The 23879-nt window shown below is 45.1% G+C and overlaps 1 protein-coding gene across 1 annotated transcript in view; it reads left to right on the forward strand.

Annotated features, from left to right (window-relative positions):
- Positions 1 to 23879, forward strand: part of THADA (THADA armadillo repeat containing) — a 312573-nt gene that overhangs the window by 208128 nt on the left and 80566 nt on the right. The window contains exon 30 of the mRNA XM_060169844.1: positions 6211 to 6326. Coding sequence (XP_060025827.1) covers positions 6211 to 6326 — 116 coding nt within the window. The remainder of the gene's footprint in view (positions 1 to 6210; positions 6327 to 23879) is intronic.

The raw sequence follows: 23879 nt of genomic DNA on the forward strand, positions 1-23879 counted from the left end.
CGGCATAGATCATTTATTTAAGTCCCTGAAAAAATACAGATGTTTTACCAGCCGAAATAAAATCCTGTGTAAACACTGGGCTTGGAAAAATGTGGCTCTGACTTAGCTTTGGGGGTTGGAGCAGCCCGGGGAGAAGGCCAGGAGGCAGAAGAGCAGATACAGAAATTTTATACTCGGCTGAATGTGATAGGGGCAGAAGTGTTCGCCCCCAGTCTGCATGCTGCACTAGAAGACCAGACTTTGTTTTTAAGGAAGTACAGCTGCAAAAGGGGATAAATTTGTTGATCTTTGGAGTTCGGGATTATTCCTGATGATGATACCTTCACCTCATTTATATCTGACCTCTGAAATGAGCATCCCTTTTCTTATTGGGGCTGTCCTTTCGCATGGCCTGTCTAACCTGGTCCTGTTATTGCTGGATCCTGCTGGTTTTTGGAGCTCAGCTGCTGTTGATTTTATAAAGGGGAAAATTGCCTGGAAGCCATGCTTAGTGAAGAGGAAAACCCATCTCAGCGTTGCATTCCCAAACAGCCATATATCATCTTGATCTTGTCTAACACAAGTCACTATTTTAGTCCAGCAGCATAAACCAGACATATTTTACTGCTGCAGCACAAGTTTTTTCAGGGATCTGCCTCATGACTCTTTTTGGGCCTGTGGCATTTATTCAAAGAGCATTACATTTGCTCTGTGGAGTCACTTTTAAGATTCAAAGCTGCCAGCATGGACCCCATGCTTTACACAGATGCTTGGGGCTCCCCTCAGTCTCTCTGTGTTTAGAGTGGGGATGGGGGTGGGCAGAGGCTAACTGTTCTCCAGACTTTTCTTAGATCCTCCGGGAGTTTCATTAAGGCTTTTGCATCTCAGGGGCAAGAAGTCTTAGTCCGCTCTAGCTGCTTCCTGACCACCCCCTCCTCGGGGCAGGTGTGACCAGCTCATCTCTGGGCAGTCCCAGGCCTCCTGTGATAGTCATGGGTGATGATGTTGCTTTGCACTTGGTTGTTTTCTGTGTGCTTTTTGTCTCTTTCTGACCGGGTCACAGCTGTTTTAAGTCAATAAAGCTTTCTCCTGTTGTCTTTTTTTTTTTTTTTTTTTTTTTTTTTGCTGGAGACACCCCTAAGTCCACTCTAACCTTTCTCCAAGGGGCCTGCTATAGCTGGAGGTCACCAACAGTCTTGGTCTGTCCCAGTGTGATTATTAATAGAGCTCTTTTTCACTCTCAAAAGAATTCCTGATTTGGAAGATAAATTACGCTAACAAGCCTCACATGGATATTCCTGACCAAACTCATTAAATCCCCCTCCCTCATTCCCAATCCTGCCGCATATTCTCGTGATCCCTGTCTTGAAGCATGGCCCTCGATCCCCAGCTGCCTGAGGGAAGGTCTCTTTCCTGACCCTCAACTCCAGGTCTAGAGCAGCTGCCAAGTCCTGCTTCTTCAGCCTCCAAAACATCTCTCAAATGTACCCTTTCCTCTGCATTCCACTGCTGCCATCGTTTAGATTGGGGAGGAGTGAGGGGGGGTGTCACAAAATCAAATTGTCAGATCTTCTCATTTTTCAAAAGAGTTTAGACATCAGGGTGATTCTGATGTGAAACCTCCCAATTCATAAATGATGATTTCAAAATACTGTGTAGGCCGGATGAAACATCTGCAGCCACTTTTGGTCCACGAGCTCTTCTTGGTTTCCAGGCTCCAGTTTCAAACGTCACCTTTTGTCTAGACTGGCAGTAGTCTCACTCACCCTGCCCCTTCTGGTCCAGCCGCCTCACTGCCCCTGGCCTTTTCTTTCCGCATTACAGATCTGATCACATAAGAGCTCTGTCTGAGGAGGTCTTTGCTGTCTCCAGAACAGAATGCACATCCCTCGATGCTGCCTTTGAGATCCTTCTTTGTCTGACTTGACCCATCTCCAGCTGTGTCTCCTGCTACCCTACGCACACCCTGGCTGTGATATTGTTACACGCAACTATTTGCTGTCCCCTGAGCAGTCCCAATATTTTTTTTTTACTTAACGGGTTTTTTTAGAACAATTTTGGATTTATAGAAGAAGTGAGTACGAAGAGTTTCCATGTTATTCCTCTCTTCCCCAGCCCCTCTCCCCAGTTGGCTGCTATTAATAGCATGCATTAGAGTGGTATGTTTGTTACAATTAATGAACCCATATTGACACATTATTATTAACTAAAGTCCATAGTTTACCTTAAGGTTCATTTTTTTGTTGTTGGCAATACCAATGTTTTAATACTCTTTAACACTTTTTAATAATTCACTTTCCTCTGCTTGCATATTCTTTCCCCAATTCTGGCAAGATTCTTTTCAAGGCCAAATATGAATCTCATATTTGCAAATATGATATTCCTGCAAAGCCATCTCTGTTTATTTTTGGAATGGGGGCTGGAAGGGAGGGAGGAGACAGAAAGAGAACTAGCATTTGGATCAGGTGCCGAGCGTGTGCCAAGTACTCTACATATATATTCTTTAAAATCTCTCTACAGTCCTGTCAGATAGGTAGATATTATTACACTCTTTACTGCGAGGAAACTGAGGTGAACAAGTGGCCCAAAGCCCCACAGCTAGGAACTGGGTTTCCACCCAAGTCCTCCTGGCTCCGAAGGCTGTGCTCCTTGCCCCGCCCACAGGGCTACATTCTTACTACTGGTCCAGCCTCCCTGCCTTCCCCACTGGATTAGGAATCTACTAGGGTTAGGAATCCACTGAAGTGAGGAGTGCGTATTATTCAGCTCTGTGTTTCCGCTCCTAACATGGGGTTGGCACCAACAGCAACTCACCAGACCCATGGGCACGTGTCTTAAAGGCAGAGTTAATACAGGAAGGGGCATCCAATATCGACATCAGTTCAGCAAATGCTTGTTGAATTCCTGCTCTGCACTGGATGTGGTGAAGGGTGAGGCCACGCATAAGAGCAAAGTGATGGCGATGCTATCGTGCAGGTTATAAATCCCAACCAGGCAGCATCTGGGAAATGATTGGTTTTCTGTTTATCTGCAACTAGAATGTAAGCTGCAGGAAAGCAGGGATTCTATGTGTTCTCTGCTGCAGCCCCTAGGACAGTGCCTGGTAATAATAGTTGTTTAATAAATATTTGTGGACTGAATGTTGGAATCCTGTTGCAAATTTGAGACACCTAAAGTGACACTAAACTTCTCAGAGTTCTCCTGTTCTCAGTTAGTCATCATCCTCCGGTCTGGCAGCTGCAGTTTCTCTGTGTTTGGTTTGATACAGTCCTGTATTATAGGCTGTTTCCAAGTTATCCCAGGCCTGGGCTTGACCACACTCTTTGCCCAGAAGTTCTTCTGGACCAGAACTTTAGGAAAGGACGGGAGGAGGATGAGCTGCCTCACCCCTGCTGTCCTTTCAGAGCTGATGGACAAATGATCCTTCCTGGGAGCTGCCTGGAGCTCCCGGATCTGACCTTGGACCAGCACTCTTTTTTTTTTTTTTTTTTTGGCCACCCCATGGGGCTTGTGGGATCTTAGTTCCCCGACCAGGGATTGAACCTGTGCCCCCTGCAGTGGAAGCACAGAGTCTCATCCACTGGACTGCCAGGGAAGTCCCAAACCCAGCACTCTTAATGCCATATGAGGGTAATCATATTTTCAAATATTTTCATTAATTATCTTGAAGGAAAAAGTTATCTCAAACATAGTAACCTGGGGCTTCCCTGGTGGCGCAGTGGTTAAGAATCCGCCTGCCAACGCAGGGGACACAGGTTTGAGCCCTGGTTCGGGAGGATCCCACATGCCGCGGAGCAACTGGGCCCGTGTGCCACAACTACTGAGCCTGCGCTCTAGAGCCCACGAGCCACAACTACTGAGCCCGCGTGCCTAGAGCCCATGCTCTACAACAAGAGAAGCCACCGCAGTAAGAAGCCTGTGCACTGCAGCGAAGGGTGGCCCCCGCTCACCACAACTAGAGAAAGCCCACTCGCAGCAACGAAGACCCAATTCAGCCAAAAATAAAATAAATAAAATAAATTTATAAAAAAAACAAAAAACATAGGAACCTGTTTCATACATTTGCTCATAAGCCTTTTTTCTCCTCTCCCCTCCCTCTGGCTTCTCTGCTCCTTCTCCTCCCCTGCCCCCTGTTTTGCTTGTCTTCTCTGACCCTGTCTTTCACTCGTATTACTCTGTCTCTCCTACGTGCTTATTTCCACCGAGGTTCTTCTAAGCGTACCTCCCCCTCCATTTGTTCCATGTAAATAGATCGCTCTCCGTTCCTGGTGAATAACCAGGATCACAATTGTTGTCTGGTTTGTGCCCAAGGTGACAGAATTGATGGACTTGTAGGCCGATTTTCATAAACCAGAGCTACCAAGCGTTTCAAAAACAGCCTTGTTTTTGCCAAGTAAGGTGAGCAAATATAGGACTAAGTTTAAACATCCATCAGGAGTTATTTTTGAAGTGATTGCTTCTAAATGAGAGGCGTTTGAAAATCTCACGGCTTTCTTTACAAGTAAATTCCAAAGTCATGTATTTTGCTGGTGTCTGCTGATTAATTATAATCCTGTGACACCATGAAAAGCCCTGGTGGTTGGTTTTGTGCAGCTGTGGAGAGAAGTAAAGCTAGGCCCAGTGGCTTTGCCAGCTCTTTCAGGATGCTGGGGATTCGGGCAGAGGGAGGTAGTCTTTTCACTCTGGCAGTCATCGCATAAGAACAGAAGCCCCGGCCAGACTCATTGCTCCAGACTTCACGACGGGCGGTGTGAGTCCCTGTGGGGAGTGCGGTGAAGTAGTGATGGTTGATCGGTTGCTTCTGAAATAACAGATCAATTATTAGAGAAAGCATTTGCAGTCTCCACATGGGGACTTGTGTGCCTTCTCCTGTACAATTACTTCCATTTAGGAAGAAAAAAATTTTTAATAGCAGTTACATAAAATAAGTAATCAAAATTTCCTTTGACTCTCTAAACCACAGGTGCTCAGCATATAGCAGATCTCTGACCCGGGAAAACCTGCCAGCTCATACCCATTTAGAGTCTGATGACTCTGGATCTCTTATCTTGGCCTCTTGGTTTTCCTCATTGCTTCCTTCTGTATTTAACTCTCAAGTCCCTCACTGACAGGAAAGAGAGAAGAAAAAGTTGAATCTTGTTACTTAGGTAGAATCATGTGCCGCTCTGGTAAAGGATACAATAGGGAAAGAAAACAAACTGATGATTAAAATAGACTTTCCAAGTTCTTGATGTGTTTATCTGTGCTTGCTTTGCTCCACCCTCCTCCTCCCCTTGATAAGGGCACTGAAGGATTTCTCTGACATGTCTTTTCCCTTGACACTGGCTAAGGTCAGTGGATCCCATTTACGCCCTTGTCCACTTTTGTTCTCTGCTGCAGGTTTGTACTTCTCACAAAGGCCTTGTTGATGTCATCACTGAGTGAACCCAAGATACACTTACGTGCACGTGCCAATGCGCGCGCACGCGCGCGCACACACACACACACACACACACACACACACACACACACACACACACGGCCTATGGCACGTGCTTGCTGGAATTGTGGCCTTCATTCTAAATATAGGCTGCTGGAGAGATACAACAGGATTTGTCTTTCTCTGCTTAATTCTGATATATAATGTCATGCAAGAATAAGAAAGTGGGGTGTGTCTGCAGTGCTCCCTCGGCTCCTGACATCTCAGGGAAGATCTAAAAAACCTAAATAGTTTACAGACATCACTGTCCACTGTTTGCGAAGGCAAGCATCATTGCGGCCTGCTTCTTTAGCCAAGCATGTTGTGATAAACCCCAAACCAGATTAGACTCACAGACATTTGATTTTTCCTGTGTAGTAAGATTTTGACTTTAAAAAGTACTTTTTTTTTTCCATATGAGACTGCTAAGATAGAGAAAGATGTTTGCATTTCTTTGCTAAAATCAATTTATAGGTTGTTTGTAACTAATAAGCTCTTGGCATCTAATGACTGGTCACAGAGTAATCTTCATTTTTTGGACTTGTGCGAGGAACCCAGAGCACAGGTACAGATGAAAGACGTTGGTTTTTCGCCACCTGCTGCGTCCTCCAAGACCAACATGATTTTTCTGCAAAGAGACCAGAGCCGCATTTTGCAGGTGTCTGTTTTCTTTGAGGGGAATGTTTTAAGGAAACCTAAAAGGGAGGAACTGGACATTTAGGAAAAATATATTTTCACAGCAGGATATTGCTTTTTCTCTTTTTTTGGTTTAGGTTTTTCATTTGTTACAAGCCTTCTCAGACTCCAAATACAGAATGAATACATACTTTCAGCAGGAGCTGGCTGACGTCGCTGTTTGTACTAAAGCCAAAATCTGGCTGGCCAAGAGGTATGTTAAAGCCCCACGTGAGCATGGAGTTATCAGGGGTTAGGAATACATTGGAGAAATGCTGTTTCTAGTTGTGGGAGTTTTTTGTTTTTTGGTTTTTTTTTTGCGGTATGTGGGCCTCTCACTGTTGTGGCCTCTCCCGTTGTGGAGCGCAGGCTCCGGACACACAGGCTCAGCGGCCATGGCTCACAGGTCCAGCAGCTCCATGGCATGTGGGATCCTCCCGGACCGGGGCACGAGCCTGTGTCCCCTGCATCGGCAGGCGGACTCTCAACCACTGTGCCACCAGGGAAGCCCCTCGTTGTGGGAGTTTTAAAAGTCACTGGCGTGAGTTTTCTAAACTTATTGGAGTATTTATCTCTTTTTTTTTTTTTTTTTGCGGTACACGGGCCTCTCACTGTTGCGGCCTCTCCCGTTGCGGAGCACAGGCTCCGGATGCACAGGCTCAGCGGCCATGGCTCACGGGCCCAGCCGCTCCGCGGCATGTGGGATCTTCCTGGACCGGGGCACAAACCCGTGTCCCCTGCATCAGCAGGCGGACTCTCAACCACTGAGCCACCAGGGAAGCCCAGGAGTATTTATCTTTTTTGAACTTTGGGTTGTGGTAAAGAAAGAAAAATATTTTCTTGACAATTTTTCTAAAACTGCTGTGTGGCTGGGGGGCATGTAATATGGCTTTTTATCTGTCCACCAATCAGCTTTTTTTTATGAATACCTGCTATGTGCCCAGCCTGTGTTAGATATCCTAACAATGAAAGGCAGTAATTGACTAAATCATGTGGTACAAACTATCAGGTACCATTGCAGCTCAGAGATGAGAGATTGATGTTAGACTTGAGCAGCTGCAGAGGGGCCCAGAGCAGGTGAATAAGAAAACGACATGCAAATTGCCTTTTTGGGTAGGTAGTAGAGAAGATTGAATAAGCAAGGCAAAGGAGAGTGGATACGTTTTTTTTTCTTTTATTCATCCTTGCCATCGTTAGTTTTTTCTGAAACTTAGAACATTTACCATGTGAAAGATGGAGCAAAAAGAATTTCTCAATTTCTCTCGAATACACAAGGAGTCCTCTCTGTAACACTCTGTTCAAAATCTGTGTTACTGCAAGGGCCTCCCACCCACTGCTACATCCTCTGTGATTCTGGGAGAAGGGGGGTCCAGCAGAGGCCCATAGGCTACCACATTCCATGCTGTGGTATATTGCCTTTGATTAATAATTAGTATGTTGGTTGTCTAACATAACAGCCTCTTTTTTATTTTTCAAAAAATGTGCTTTTGTTCACTTTTGTTGGTCTCCCATCTTATATGGCAAGACAAGCAATGGTTAATGTGAGACCCACAAATCAGTGTAATTCAACAAAGTCTTGTGAGCGAGCATAGACTACACGATAGCCGCTGTGTTAGGAGATGTAGGGATGCAAAGGTGTAGAAAGAATTAGTCCTGGCTTCAAGGAGCTCCCATCCAGGAGGTGAGAAGATGTGTAAATAAATAATTTTCATCGAATATGGTGAGTATGATAACAAATGTATGTAGTAGGTACAGGAGTAGCCCGGCATTTGGAGGGTGGATGCCTTCAAGAGTTGGGAATTTTGCCAAGTGGCCAGGGTAGGGCGGGGTGTTCCAGGCTCAGGGAATGTCATAGGCAAAAACATAGCAATATGAAATGACATGGTGAGTGTGGAGAACTAGAAAGAAGTTAGCTCTTCTGAAACCTAAAGTATAAGGTATGTGTAGCAGAGAATGGGGCTGAGGAGATATGTGGAGGCCGCTTGGTGAAAGGAAAGCAACCCAGTGAAGAATTCCTCAGTGGGTAGAGATGTGAGTCTCCATGTTTGTCTAAACACCTGTATCTTTGGCCAGAGATAGTGATGGGGAAATTCTCTAGTATCTGAAATGCCAGTAAAGTGATGGTTAATGGTTAGCCTCTCATTTTTAGTACGATTTTTGTTTTCTCTCTTTTATTTAGAGAACAGGAGTTCATTGACCATAAACTGCTCCCCTGAGCCTAGTATCATTTGGCTTCTGTGTGGCTTTTAGAGAACTTCCCAAGATGGCTTTTTTGAGAGAACAAAGAATTGTGATCATGTTTGTACTCTCATCTGTTTACCAATTAGTAGGCCTGGTCCTCGTAGCTATTATTTCTGGGGATCAGGAAGTCAGGGAAACGATCCTATTGAAACCCCTGCTTCCAGCCAGGACTGCCCCAAGACAGAATCTGAATCTCCTGTTCTTAAAGTTCTATAAGGAAGGAATTTCTGCCCCCTTAGTTTGCTACCCCTTGATGGGTCTTATAGAAATTCATCATCTGTTGGCTTCCTGAGTCAATTCCTGCTTGTTGGCTGGGAAGGAGGAGATAGAGTAATAGGCCAGCCATCTGAATGGGCCTTCATGTTGTGCAGTTCCCTGTGATGGATGACAAAGCTGCCATCAGCCCCCTCTTCAGCTGGAGAAGTCCTCCTGGTCTTCTAATTGCACTAAGAAAATTGCAGTTTTCTAATCAGTCTTTTCATTATTGTCTGCATCCACCCTTCCCCCCCATTCTCTGATTTTCCTCCATGATTTTCCAGCCCTAGAAAACAAAGGCATGAATCACTGAAATTCACTGGGTTTCCACCTTCTTTGCCCAGAGTCCAGGAAAGCCACTTTTATGTTTCCAGTACAGTCAACTCTTTATTATCCAAGTGTGAACTTTACACTCCGTGGGTGGTCTGTTAACACCAGGCTTCCTCTTGCTCCCCAGTTCACTTTTACCATATTAAGCAGGATGTGTTCAGAGCCTGGAATAGAGTTTGAAAGGAAAACACATGGCCAGAACACAATGTATCCCAAAGCCACGTGTCAGTTTTTCTGGATTATCCACGTCACTGGCAGGATAACTTTGAGTTTCCTGAATAGGAAGGTATAGAATCAGATATAAGTGATGAAGCCTCAGCCTGTTGCACGCCTGCCCTGCCCTTGAGGTCCTCAGAGAGTGTTGTCCCAGAAGGTGTTTGTCTGCACCGGGAGCCCCATGCTCAGATGAGCCACTTATGGGTCCTAGTGGGCCCTTCTCAAAGCCAACCCCTGACTTACATTCTCACATTCTTTTCCCCTGAAAACCATTACAATGCAGAGCATTCCAAATTTGGCTGCTGAAGACGCTCCCTTATGTCCATAGAAATTTACGAAAGAAAGAGGAATAAATGTTCTTTTGTGCCTACTAAGGATTTTCTGTATCTTCTTAGTATAGCTTGAAATGTCAGTGTTATTGCAAAAAAAAAAAAGTTGGTTTAAATTTTAGCACTAACACCTTTTTCCTTCTTCAATTTATGTTGATCATTAGCTTGAGTTTATTCAGTCCAGTGTGTACAAAAACATTAGTGAGGATGTAATTTATTTATTCCCCAAAAAGGGGTTTAAAAAAAAAGTACATTGGAGCCATTGGATGACCAGTTCCGTTTTTAAAATTTTAACCCCGAAATTGAGGGCATATAAAATAAAGACTTTTGTCATATATTTGTGTTTTGACTTTGCAAGATTAATAGGGATTTATATGAGGTGATTAAGCAACAGCCATGGATTTGTTGGGGAATTTTTGGTGATGAATGGCCAGCTGGCAACATGGCCCAAGTAGGGGACTGGGCTTCTGCTCTTACAGGCCGCTTTTCATTCCAAGATGTCAAAGCCTTTATGGAAATCAGCTGGTTAATCCTTCAAGTCCCTTCCTTCCCCTTTTTCCTGCATCCCTCTCTCCTCAATCCAGTTTACTGTCTCTCTCCTGGTGCAAAGGCAGTTTACCAACTACTGAAGGAGAACTAAGCTGACCCAGGCCAGAAACTGAGTGAAACTAGGGGTCAGCTGGTGGCCTGGCGAGGCTGACTGTGGGAGAGGAGGTCAGTGCAGCCCCGCTCGAGGCCCTGTCTGCTGCCCTTGCTATGTACAGATTCCAGCTCTTCTGTCCCAGCTGGATCACAGGTCCCACCTGAATAGGAAGGACTTTTAAAAAGCCCTGTCAAGTAAGAGAAAGAGGAGAAAAGATTTATTTACTTTGATTGAGAGTTGGAATTACTGTTATTTTGGGCTTAAAATTTTTCAGAAATCAATTCAGTTATCTAGCGTCTCCTTTGGTTATAAAAAGAAAAACCTGTGTGTGTGTGTGTGTGTGTGTGTGTGTGTGTGTGTGTGTATGTGTATGTGTGTGTCCTTTTAGTAAATGTGGTAAACTTAATGGACTGTCAGATTCCATGCAATGGATGATGTGATGACCAAGAAGAAAAATGTGTCCTACTGAATTTTTTTCACATTTTTTTCTTGACTGTCAGTGTAGTTTGTGCTCATCATAGAAAATTAGGGAAAAGAAGAGAATATAAGTCTACTCTTACCAACATCTAGTGGAACCCACTGTTATTGGTTAACAGTTTCATGTTATTTACTTCATCTTTCTTCATATGCTTTTTTAATGTAGTTGAGATTATGCTGTATATGTGTAAGCTGTAGCTTACTTTTTCCATTTAACAGTATTGTGAAAGCATTTGCTCTTATTGAAAACTCTTTATGGTGTAGCTGCTATGGAAAATAGTATGGTGTTTCCTCAAAAAAATTAAAAATAGAATTACCATATGATCTAGCAATTCCACTTCTGGGTATAGACCCAAATTAATTGAAAGCAGAATCTTGAAGAGATATTTGTACATGTTCTAGTTGCATTATTCACAATAGCCAAGAAGTAGAAGTAACCCAAGTGTCCATTGATGGATGAATGGATAAACAAATGTGGTATATATGGACAATAGAATATTATTAAGCCTTAAAAATGAGGGAAATTCTAACACACAGTACCACATGGATGAACCTTGAGCACATTATGCAAAGTGAAATAAGCCAATGACAGAAAGACAGATGCTACATGATTGCACTTATGTGAGGTTCCTGGGGTAGTCAGATTCAAAGACTGAGAAAGTAGAATGGTGGTTACCAGGGGCTGGGGAAAGGGAAATAGTTAGTGTTCAACTAATAGAGTTTTAGTTTTACAGTATGAAAAGAGTTCTGGAAATTGGTGGTACACCCATGTGAATGTGCTTAACACTCCTAAACTGCACACTTAAAATGGTTAAGATGGTAAATTTTATATTATGCATATTTTATCACAATTAAAAAATTTTTTTAATAACAAACATTAAAAAAACTCTTTGTACTCTATCATTCCTCTAAGGTTATCGTCCTGACTTCTTATAATAATTTTTTCTTTTTTGCTTTGCTTTCTACTTTTACTGTCTACGCGTTGCCAAAAGTAAATTGCTTTTTGCCGGGTTTTGTAATAAGAAAAATATCTTTGAAAACATCACTTGTTAAAGGTAGCATATTTTTGTCACCTGAATAATCAGGCATTAAGTTTACCTTACCATTGTTCCATTACTGGCCACTCAAGTTTATTTCCCATTCATTCAACAAATATTTATTAAGCCCTGCTGTATGCCAGGCTATATTAAATACAGCAACTGCTTATTAAAACCCCTACTTTAGTGTAGAGAGGGCGACAAAACAGTCTCGTCAAATAGAATCATAGATCTAGAACTTTAGAACTGGAAAGAATCATAAAGTTTGTTGTAGTCCACTCCCATCCCCATGCATATGGGAAAGTTCAGCCCAGAGAGGTTGGGGGATTTGCCCATTTTCACACAGCTGACCAGGGTGTAACAACTACCTGACAACAGCTAACGTTTGTGGAGAGCTTAACTCCCTGCTCCTCATTGGGTTCTTTCCGCTGGACCACATTGCTTCCATCTATCCAGTGTTTTTACGTCAGGGCTTTGAATGGTGATAACTGAAGCATTTTCTAGAACAGTGCTTCTCAGATCTGCTCATGAATCACCTGGGGGCCCCTTAAAGTGAAGACTTGCCTTCAGTAGGTCTGGGGTGGAGGCTGAGATCCTGCTTTTCTGACAGGCTTCAAGGTGATTCCGATGCTGCTGGTTCTGAGACAGTATTTGAGGGCCAAGGGTCAGAGAGTCAGCCCCTGTGAGCACCCAGCTCCACCCCGCCCGTTGAAATACTCCCATCTTCACACCCTCATTCTCAGGGCTTGTGTCTGGAGCTTGGAGCTGTGGGAGAGGGTGAGGCTCCTGAAGGGGTCAGCCCAGAATCCTTCCTCCATCCACCTGGGATGACCTGCACCGAGGGGGACCGCATGGCCCCAGTGCTCTCTACGGGAAGTCCACACTCCCTTGTCCGGGCAGCCATCCCAGTGGACTCAGTGCCTGGGGTAGGACCCAGGCTTTGTTGGCATGCAGTGAATATTTATCATTTTGAAAAATAACAGTCTGATATTCTGGTGAGAAAAACAGCCTCTCAAGAATACAAGAACAGGTCCCAAGGTTACTAGGAAATCAACCTTGGGAAATAAATTTTTGAATAAAACAGTGCTGATGGAGGGAAGAGATGATGGAGGGAGCTTATGTTTGTTGAAGACCTCCTCTTTGTGCTGGATCTAATGATTTGTTACCCCAAGTTAATTCTTATTTGCAAAAAGTGTTAGCTGTATGATCCGTGCACTTCCTATCCAGCTTCCCCATCAGTGCTCCTGGCGCCCCCTTGTCACTCCTCCGTGTGCTTCTGCATCTCCCTAGTACTGCCTTCCCTGTCCACCCCGTTAGCCATACTCTCATGTGCTCTCCCCATTTTCTCTACTTCTTACTGGTCCCCCCACTAAGCTGAGGTGGTGTGAACCTGGAAGGCCTGGGATTTAAATACATAAGGAAAATATGCTTATAGAGACAAAGCTAGGGCTGGCTTTTGTGTGGCAATCCCAGTTCTGCCACAGCGGGTTCTGTGGCTAGCTGCAGAAGTCCTGGTTTAGGGTTCTGTTTTGCTTTACAGCTGAAGACAGCAGTTATTTTCTAACCACCAGATTTATTCACACGAGAGACTCCACTTCCCAGGCAGGAATCCTGGGACTTAGGTCTGATTCCATTTTCCCACTGTCCCTTAGCCCTTCCCAAATCCCTCGTGCCTTCTAGACCAGTCCTCTCCCCAGGCAAGAGGTCCTTCTTTCACAACTGCTCCGAGGGGCCCCAGCCCTTTGCCACAGCTGCAGGTTGCGTTTCATTCCCATGCTGCTGAAATGAATCCAGTCGGGGTGGGTTGTTAAAATATTCAGATGATCATGTGGCATTTTAAGGCTATCATTTGTGGTCCCTGCCAAAACTTTAAGGGAAGCAAGCCTTAACAGGGATGGTTACTTACATAGCAAGTTTCCAGGCATTGCTGGGGGTTGGGTTTTCTTTGGGTTTGTTTCTTCTACGCTCTTTTTCTTTTTTTCAAAATAAAAGTTTCCCCAGTACTCCCCTGCCCCCTTTTTAATTGCTTTTCTTTCAACCCCCAGATTTTATTGGGGAGGGAGATTCTCATCAGGACCCCTCTTTAATCCCCCAGCTCAGCCTATTCAAAGTCTCTTTGAGCCTCACACATATTTGAATGATGAGAGAAATGAAGTTGGTGTATTTTAGACCCAAGCTTGTTGACATTTGTTCACTTCCCTTTCAGACTTCTCAGGAATGTTCAAGGTCATGATATCTCGGGATGAGATCCTGTTTGTATTTTTAAAAACAGAGAGAGACATTAAGTTAGCACATTTCAACCCAAAGCAATGGACAAGGTGCAAAACATTTTCTTCATTGGATATTCCGTTTAAAAATATGTTACGTCTTAAAAGAATAAGCTGTTTAAGAAGTGAAGCTTGAGAATATAGGATATACTTCTTGTTGACAGACCAAGCTTATGGAAACTAGTCAGGTAAAAGCAGTCAGAAATGATCAGTATATTAAACTGTGCCTTTGAATAAGTTGCCCAAGATCAAAGCTTCTTCATATTGCGGTGAGAAATAAAGATAGTTTGTTTATGCAACTGCACATCAAGAATTCAACCCCCAACTTTCTACTTTTAAATATAGAAATCTGCAGACCTAACCTAGAGGTAGTAATTAGTTTGATAAAGGGCTCAGAAATATCTGTCTTGCTCCACTTGTAGCTGTTGGCTTCCTGGGGTATTGTTGTTGGAAGATTTGGGCAGTGTTGTCATTGCCCGGCTTGCAAGGGATGCAGGCTTTAAATGGCCTCAACACATTTTCACAGTATTATGTAAAACTCTAATATAGTGGGTTTTTTTTTTTTTCTTAGCATGTGACATGCTTCATCTTTTGGGTAAATCAACACCTTGGTTACCTTCACTGAGCCATTCCCAATGAATCCAAGCCAATTCAGATTCACAGACAGTACAAAGCAGTGTCATAGGCACAGTGGGGAATATAGAGATGAATGATATTGTCCCTATTTCAAAAACCAAGTGAATAAGACAGGTGTGGATTTAAGTAACTGTAAAGAAGTAAGAATTTAGTAAGTGCTGGACTGAGGTCAGACTGTATCACAGGAGCCAGCTAGTGGGGGTTGGAATGTCAAGGATGTCTTGGAGAAGGGAGAAGTCTTTAAAGACTAGGTGAGATTTAATTGTTAGATAAGGTTAATTTTCATAGATTGGAGAATAAGTGAAGTTATAGTGGTATAGAGCCTATGTTGCTAAGTAAGTTGTGAAGGTCTCATTGCCCAAGTACAAAGGAAGGAATCTTAGTACAGTGCTCAGCATCATGGGGACCACCTAGGCATATATAATTAAGTCTGTATTATTGTCAAAGTTTAGCTATGATCCAGTCTAGTTGAAAAGAGCTTATCGATGTGAAACAACCAACAATGACATTCATGTAGAATTCTAACTCTGTAGTACATATAATAAGTATACGAATTCAAAAAAGAATGTGGACTGGGATAGCCAGGGAAGGCTTTCTAGAGGAGTTAGGTATTTGAGCAGGGTCTTAGAGCATGGGTGTGATTTGGAAATGCCAAAAGTGGTGAGAAAAGAGCATATCAAGATGGTGGACAGTATGTACAGTGGCACACTGTTGGAGAAGGCATTTGCATGTGGGCCAGTGGGGGATTAGAGCTGGAGAAGACGTGGTGTGTTTGGAGAGCAGTGCAAGATTTGATAAGAGACCAGTTGTGGCAGGCCTTAAATGTCAGCCAGAGGAATTTGGATCTGATCCAAGAGTTAAGAGGAAGTCAGTAAGCTCAGGCTTACACTGGTAAATAGGCTGCTGTCTCCATGCTCATGAGATACACTGAGGGGTGTGTTAAATCTCTCCAGCCTCTCTCAGTGATGGACAAAATCTCCAGCCCCTTGGGGAGGTTAACAAAAGCTCCCTAGTAGCAGTCCACCAGCTCCGTCTGGCACTTGGAGGCCCCTGTGGCCTGCCTGGGCAGCTAGAGTTGGGAATAGAGGTGCTGCTTGTGTGCATTTTAGACTTCATGGCTATTGTCTGTTCAACGTTGCTAAGAAGACCGTAGAACCACAGCGTTTATAGCAGGAAAGGGAATTTAGAGATCGTCTAATCCAGTGGAATCCTTTCTTCAAACAGAAGCTTAAGTGGAAGTTCAAGATGTTCAAGATAATAGAGATGGCAAATACGTTGCAAGTTGAGATGGGGGCCTGGAGGCCCACCCACATAGCTTCTCAGCCATTGGGAGCCCCAAGAGGGACTCCAGAGAGCACCCTGACTCCCTATTTCAAAACAGGGATCTAATCCAAACCACTATCTGTAGACAGGAAAATAGACACAAGGGGGCAAGTGACTTCTTCCTACTTGACAGATGTGTCTGGCTCCGAAGATAGCCCAAATTAGGGATGTATTCAAGAAATAGCAAATTTGTTTCCTGCCTCTTGATTCTCTCGCTTCCTCTGCTGCAGCCTGATCATCCTCACAGAAAATACCACAACCCCAGGCCCTTGAGCTGCCCTCCTTGGATAGGGCACCATGCACTAGACCTTATTGCCATCAAAACTTTGCTATTCTAGATTCCCCTTTCCTCAGAAATCCACTCTCAGCTGGCTGACTGCCACTTGGTATGACCAACAAATCATGCTCACATGTTACCAAGTGCTAATGTGTAAATAAGTTAATTTTTCTGGGTAGTACAACTGTTTTTCAGTAGTGATCTTCTGGAGGCAATGCCTTTAACTCAAGTCAGTAACTTGGGGGCAGGCTTTCAGGCAGCACACAGACCTGGCAGGAGCACTTGTTGAAGCCTCACTTGACTTCCTGCTTCTCTGTCCTCATACTGAGCTGACTTAGCCTTGGTGCGTTTGTCCTTTGTGGCCAGCTTCGGGCTGACCCTAGGAAGGCTTGTGGGGCACGTGGGCAGGTCTCACGTGAATGGGCCAAGGGAGCGGACTTGAGAGAGACCCTCCGAAGCCTCATTGTCGTCCTTCCCCTCAGCTGCCAGTGATGCCCAGGTTTCCTCAGCGACTGGACTGTCCTGCAGGCCTCTGGAAATAGCTTCCCACGCACGTTCGGGAGCTTATTCCCCCTTGAGCTGGAAGGGACCCTCACCAGCCCAAAGGCCCTGTGTTCCTGGGTGACCACAGGGAGGGTCACTTGGAGAGGCACTGGGTGAGTGGAAAAGCCTCTAGCTGTGAACGCACCTCCCTGAGGTTGAGGGAGGCAGGGTGCACTCGCGGGTAGTAGGTCTGGGTTCTGGCACCTGCTCAACTACTAACCAGTGATGTGTGGCCTTGAACTTCTTTGGGCTTCAGTTTTTGTCTGTAAAGTTGGAAGCTCCAAAATGTGCAATAGGTGAGGGTGGGGAAGGACATGGTGAGTAATGGGTATGCAGGTACAAAAGAGCTAAGCAAATATAGGGAATATTTATTGTCAGATAGCTAAGTCTTTGTCTGCATCATCAGCCATGTTGAAGCAGCTGTGCTCAGAGCCTTGCTCTTCACCACACTGGTGACCAGGACACAGCACCAGAGTGCGTGGCTGCAAACCGAAATACCCTAATTGTTTGGCACAGGGTCTCACTTTTCATCTGATTGTGTTTGGGACACACGGATACAATTTGTCTAGAAAACCTTGGTTCTATTCTTGGTTTTTGCCCCGATCTTGGATAGATCACTTGAGCTATATGAGCTACCTTGTTGATTTATAAAAATGAGAATAATAATGCCTACTTTTCTTCTCTCTTAAGAATCTTTTAAAGATAAAATATTTTTTGAAGATAAAACTTTTTTTTTTTTCTTTTTTTGCGGTACGCGGGCCTCTCACTGTTGTGGCCTCTCCCGTTGCGGAGCACAGGCTCCGGACACGCAGGCTCAGCAGACGTGGCTCACGGGCCCAGCCGCTCTGCGGCATGTGGGATCCTCCCGGACCGGGGCACAAACCCGTGTCCCCTGCATCGGCAGGCGGACTCTCAACCACTGCACCACCAGGGAAGCCCGAAGATAAAACTTTTAATAAAATGCCGTTGATATTATTATTATTGCCAAGGCTAATTTCCAAGTGTGTGCTTTGCCAGGTTCACATTAGCAGAGTTCTGACTGTACTGTTAGAAATTCTCACCTGTGATCTACATGCAGACTTCTCATGCAGCTTCTAGAAGTGTTCATTCACCTCACTTAATATATCCTTTTTTAATAATTCTAGGGAGAAAGTAAGGTTGAAAAGAAAGGGGACTTCTGTTAGCATTTTATATAATAACCGAAGCTATATATCTTCCAAGCCCCAAACTGTACAATAAAAGTTTTCTTGGATAATACTTTTCTCCCATAATTCCTAGCACATTGCTTATTAAGTTATTAACCAGCAATTCCTCTGGCAGCATATTAAACTTTACTTTTAAACAAGTCACAGAAGGGGGGAAACATGCATCTCTCATAAAAGGAATAAAAAACATACACCCTCTAAAACGGTTTCTTCAGGCTTTGAACAAATCCCAAGCCCCACACAAGGTCCCTTTTTCCTCATTCTGTACACATAACTTGAGTGTTAGTACATTAATGAGAAAAAGATGCCTAATAGAAAGATGGAAAAACATGAGGGCCTCTGGGGGTGTGGGAGGCTCCCTGGGAGTCCTCTGAAAAGGCAGGTGAGCTTTCATGGAGGGAAAGGCAAAGCCTTGGCATTGAGCTTGTGGGGTTCCTCTTGAGCAGCGGCACTCCCAGGGAAGCAGAGGCGGCTGTGGCTTCGACCTTGACCTAAGAAGTGCCCCAGGGCCTTGTGCAGACTGCCTGGGCCTTTGCGGAGTGCCAACCCAGAACCTTGGTAAAGTGATTATGGCCCCCTGTTTTCAGATTCCGTCCCCCAGGGACAAAATCAGCCTTTCCAGGGGCGGCCCCATGTGCTCTGTAGCACATGGCTGGACATTTGGTCCCTTTCTGGACAGACTCACAGCTCATGGTCTCTTGCTCTGTGCATGACGACTTGGTAAGAATTCCTTACGAATTGGTCAACCACCAGAGCAGGGCACGAAGATGGCTTCACTTTAAAAGGAAAATCCAAGTAGGAGGGCTCTGGGGCAGCTTATACATGTGGGTGTGAGTATAAACACTTGCAAAACTCCAGACCAAGAATGGCTGGATGGAAGTTGGAACATAACCATAAAAAAGCAGCTCTGCCGTCACCCGCCTCCCCTCCCCCAGGGGAGGGCAAGGTAAACGAGCAGTCCCGGGTAGCCAGTCGGGGCCTGCGTGCTGCTGCCAGCTGGCCCCTCATGCAGATCTGAATTCTGGATATTACAGCGGGGGAAAATAACTTGTTTAAAAATATATATTCTGCAATTCATGACCGTTTGGCATCTTGGTTTAAACAAATCCCTTATTGTTTCTCCAGGAATGCCGTATGATGTTTGCTTGGCTGGGAGCTGTGGTGAAAATGGAAGTCAGAAGGGAGAGAGGGGTTCTTTTTATTTAATTTACACTTCCACATTTATATGACTTAATGTAGCCTGCCTCAGAGAAGTACCTCCTGCCTTCTAACCACAGCAGCTCTTCCTTTTAAAACCAAATGTAGGGAGAGGCGGCGTCTGGTCTGCACACGGCTGCCCTGTCGCAGAGTCTCAAACTGCCGAGGACTACAAAGATGGCCAGCGGGATCTCTGGGAGACCAGAGGAAGGTCAAAAAAATAGCCCGTCAGGTCAGCCATTCAGACTGTCCTCAGAGGCTGTTCTCTAATGGTTAGTCAGGGAAGGTTTCCTAGAGGACAGGCTTTGAAGTGAGTTTTAAATACAGGACACGGCGTGGCTAGACATGTGTCCAGTGGGGGGCCGTGGCAGGGCGTGGGAACACGTTATAGACTATTTCCCTCCTCCCTCTTCTACTACTTTTCCGCTCTCTTTACCTTCTCTTCTCCCCCAACCCCCGGCCCGGCTTCTCACCTGCCTTCTCACCTACTTTCCCTCTCTTTTTTCGGGTTTTCTTCTTTGCAGCCTATTTCAGGCCCGGTGGTGGTCCCCGGGATATTGCTTCATTAACTCCACTGCTGGCTCCACAGTGAGAGGCTGCTCGTGCTTTGTACTCATTGTGGTGGAGACCAGAAGTGACCTGTGTAGGAGTGAGCCCACGTAGGAGCCCAGATTAGAGGAAGAGCCCACAATGGGCTGTGATGGGGCCCTGCCAGGACTCACGACCCAGAGTCATTCTAAGCCATCAAGCTGGCCAGCTGCACCTATTTCATTTTCTGGTCTTCATTCTTCCCGGCATGTGGCAAGCATGTTCCCACCTTTGTATCTTTGCTCCAGTGAACTCTCCTGCCTGGAATTCCTTCTTTCCATTCACTAGCCAAATCCTTCCATGTCTCCAGACCCCTCCTCCATGACATTCTCTAAAACTGTTTTTTGTGTGTTTTGTTTTTCTCCACATACCCCCACACACACACACACACCGCACACGGGCGCAGCCATAAGCTCTTCAAGGCCAGAACCTTATCCCCTCCCTCCATTTCTGTTCCAAGTAGGATGTCCCCCATGGTGCTTAGTAAAGGCTTCTAGATTCATAAAGTTAAGCCATGAGTCTAATCAGGATTCTGCGGGAGTAATTCCCTGGAGACTGGAGTGACCTTAGACCCTGACTCTGTTGAAGTCCAGATATGGTCTCCGGACTTAGAGACCTTAACAAACGCTAGTGGCCTAAAGCCAGAACAGCTGTTTTCAGCCCACTGAGTATGGCAGTGAATTCTTCTGGAAGAGTTTTGTATGTCCAAAGTGAACTGTTTCTTCCAGGGAACCCACCAAGGCTTCATGCTAATGAGCAGGGATCCCAGCCTTCCAGCATGACTTGGATCGATGGGGTGCCACTAGCGCTTCAACCCTTTGGAGCTTTTGGAGCTCTTAAAGGTCACTCCTCAGCACTCCCATTTGGGGCATGTCACCCATCCGCTGTCATTTCCTGCTGTCCCTCCCCTTCCACATCCTCTTTGCACTTCTTGTTATTCTTCAAACATGTCACATGCTGTCATCTTTGGACATGGTGCTTCCTCTGCTGGGGTCATTCTGTCCACGGTCTGTCTCCCAGACTCCCCCTCATCCTCCAGCTTTGCCAAGGCACTTCTGGACTCACCTAGGCATTTCCCCCTTCCCCATCCTTAATTTTCACTCTGTCAACCCTTCCTTTGGGCACCCATCATACCATATGATTGGTTGTGTGTTTCTGTCACTAAGCTAGTGGCTTTCAAGGTTTTCTGACAGCCACTCAACAAGAAATACATTTTACAGATGACTTTGTACTGTGTGTGTGTGTGTATATGTGTGTATATATACACATATATATACATATATACACACATACACACACCTATGAAATCTTGTATAGTTTGATATTTTACTGTCTATGTAACATATGAACAGTCTGCGAAAAAAAAAGTGCAACAGACAGAGAATTTACTCAAGATTTATTCGAGTATTCAATTTTGGGAATGTTAGCATTCGACATATCCACCATCATTTTGGATATCAAGCATACCCCACTGATACCATTCAGTATAATAGAGGGTGACTTATAACCTGGAAAAGAAAAAGAAAGGAGTTAGACTAAATCAATCAATATTTTTACTTAAAATTACTACATTTTGTAAATTATATCATATCAAAGATAATTTATTAAAAATTCTTTCTGGGGCTTCCCTGGTGGCGCAGTGGTTGAGAGTCCGCCTGCCAATGCAGGGGACACGGGTTCATGCCCTGGTCTGGGAAGATCCCACATGCAGCGGAGCGGCTGGGCCCATGAGCCATGGCCACTAAGCCTGTGCATCCGGAGCCTGTGCTCCGCAACGGGAGAGGCCACAACAGTGAGAGGCCTGTGTATTGGAAAAAAAAAAAAAAAAAATTCTTTCTGGGCAAGGATTTTATAGAAATCCTGTGTATAACAAACAATTTAAGGGAATGATGCTTACCCTGACTACTTTAATGTACTGGGACTATATTTTCTTCATCTCTCCCTCCTTCCCTAGCTAACTCTCTCCTTCCTCCATCCTCCTCTTCTTCTTCCTTCCCTTCTTTCTCTTATGCTGGTCACCACCTACTAGTTTATTTCATAACTAACAAAATGGGTCATAACCTACAGTTTGAAAAACACTATTCAGGACTCTAAGTTCCTTGAGGGCAGTGACTGTGTCACTGAAGCATTTCATCTTCATATTTCCATACCCTGGCACTATTCCTGGCTCTCAGTTTCCTCTTAGTAAATGTTTTCTGAATGAATGGGCTGCAGTTAAAAAGCTCTGCAGCCACTGGAATTCCGGAAGGGACAGGAGAAGTGAATAATTTATCACAGACTTCCCAAGAGCTCCTGCTGTCCTCTAGACACTAGGGCCATTGTGGATGAGTCTGGGAAGCCTTCCTGTCTCGGCCCTGCCTTCTGCCTCTCCCAACTTCCAGGAGAGAGGGCAGGAGGTTTAATGAAGTTCAGAGATCAGGTTCTCAGGTGGGTGTTTGTCAAGGGACAAATGATAAAAGGAGTGGAAGAAAGAATTTTAACAAGCCCTTCATTTCATTTTATATATGTAAACTTAGTCCTCGTAGTACCTGATTCCTGCTACTCCTTCTTAAACCACTATTATGCTGTTTTTCAGCCCATCTGTTAGACCCTGACCACTCCTGACTTTTTTCGAACACTCTAAATCTTTATTATACCATGCCCCATGCCAGGATTTTTCCATTTGGGGGAAGAAAAAAATCCCCAAACCCACCAAAACCCTGTGGCTTGGTTTCCTGTCCAGCTGGCTTGCTCTTTCCCAGGATTTTATTCCCATCATCAAAGTGGCTTGACAGACCGAGAACAAACCTCTGGCTCACCCTGAACTCACAGCGTACCATTTCCAAGTCAGAACAAACATCAAGTAATAGGGAGAGAAAAAGAAAGAGAAAAAAACATTATTTTCCTGACTTAGAAGCCAATTCAGAGTGAAGCCCAACTCTGATTCCAGACAGCGATGTTCTGAGGCTGAGGCTGTGGCTGTCCTCGAGGGTGGAGCCTCGAACAGTGGACTCCAGGCCAGAATTTCTCTCCGAGTCAGTCTCAAAGGAGAAGCCATGGATGGACTCCTTTGTAGCCCCAGATCCTCTCTGTTTCCTGGAATCAAGAGCAGCAGCCTTTGAGGGAGCCTCCCATGATCTCGTTAGACTACGTTAGACTTGGCCTAGAGCCTCACGGTTATGGGAGCAGTCAGAGTGGTCCCTGCGGTGTCCCAGGAGGCCTGCAAGGTCGGCAGCCTGTGCCAGGTCAAGAGAAGATGCAGGGCTTCCCTGGTGGCGCAGTGGTTGAGAGTCCGCCTGCCGGTGCAGGGGACACAGGTTCGTGACCCGGTCCGGGAAGATCCCACATGCCGCGAAGTGGCTGGGCCCGTGAGCCATGGCCGCTGAGCCTGCGTGTCCGGAGCCTGTGCTCCGCAACGGGAGAGGCCACAACAGTGAGCAGCCCGCGTACCACAAAAAAAAAAAAAAGAGAGAAGATGCAGAACACTTCAGCCTGGCAGGGGACTTTAAAGATTGCCAGCCTTTCCTCCCTATTCATTTAGAAATTTAAAAAATATATATTAACCTAGCTAAAAATCTCATGGAAAGTAGGCTTGAAACCCTGTAGGGTCAGGGGTAGGAGGGGAGGCCCCTGAGTTCCTCCAGACTTGAAAGTCAAACCAGTTTCCCAAAAACTTCCCTTGATGGTTCCGTATGGCTTCACCAGCAGAAAAACATCTCGGGTGAGAAGCTATGACTCTATGAGGCCAAATGGAGCAAGGAGCACACCGAGGAGCACCAGTTAGCACGGAGTATCCCATCTCCTGAAAGCCTGGCTTGCCTCACTCTTGTTTCCACCTTCTCAATACATTCTCTGTCTTCCCAGACTGGTCTCTCCAGGTCCCTGGACAAGCCAAACTCATTTCTTCCTACATCTGTTGCCCCCTCTCAAAATCCCCTTCCTTGTCAACTTTGTCTATCTAAATTCTTCCCATCGTTCACAGTCCATTTGGAATTACATCTTCGTAAACCCATTTCCATGTCTCCAGTCCACCCTAATATGTTCTTTCCCTTAACTCCTTACATCCTGTCCTGAAGTTTGTCTTTGTTTCTGTCTCCATAATGAGACAAAACTCTCCGAGGTCAGAAATCATTTCATGTGCATCTCTTCCCAGCATGTAGCTCAAAGCTGGATGCTCAGGAGGCCTTCCACCTGCTATCTGCAGACCATTTATTATTCAGCCCT

The sequence above is a fragment of the Lagenorhynchus albirostris genome, chromosome 13 (genome assembly GCF_949774975.1).
Source record: "Lagenorhynchus albirostris chromosome 13, mLagAlb1.1, whole genome shotgun sequence".
NCBI classification, from domain to species: domain Eukaryota; kingdom Metazoa; phylum Chordata; class Mammalia; order Artiodactyla; family Delphinidae; genus Lagenorhynchus; species Lagenorhynchus albirostris.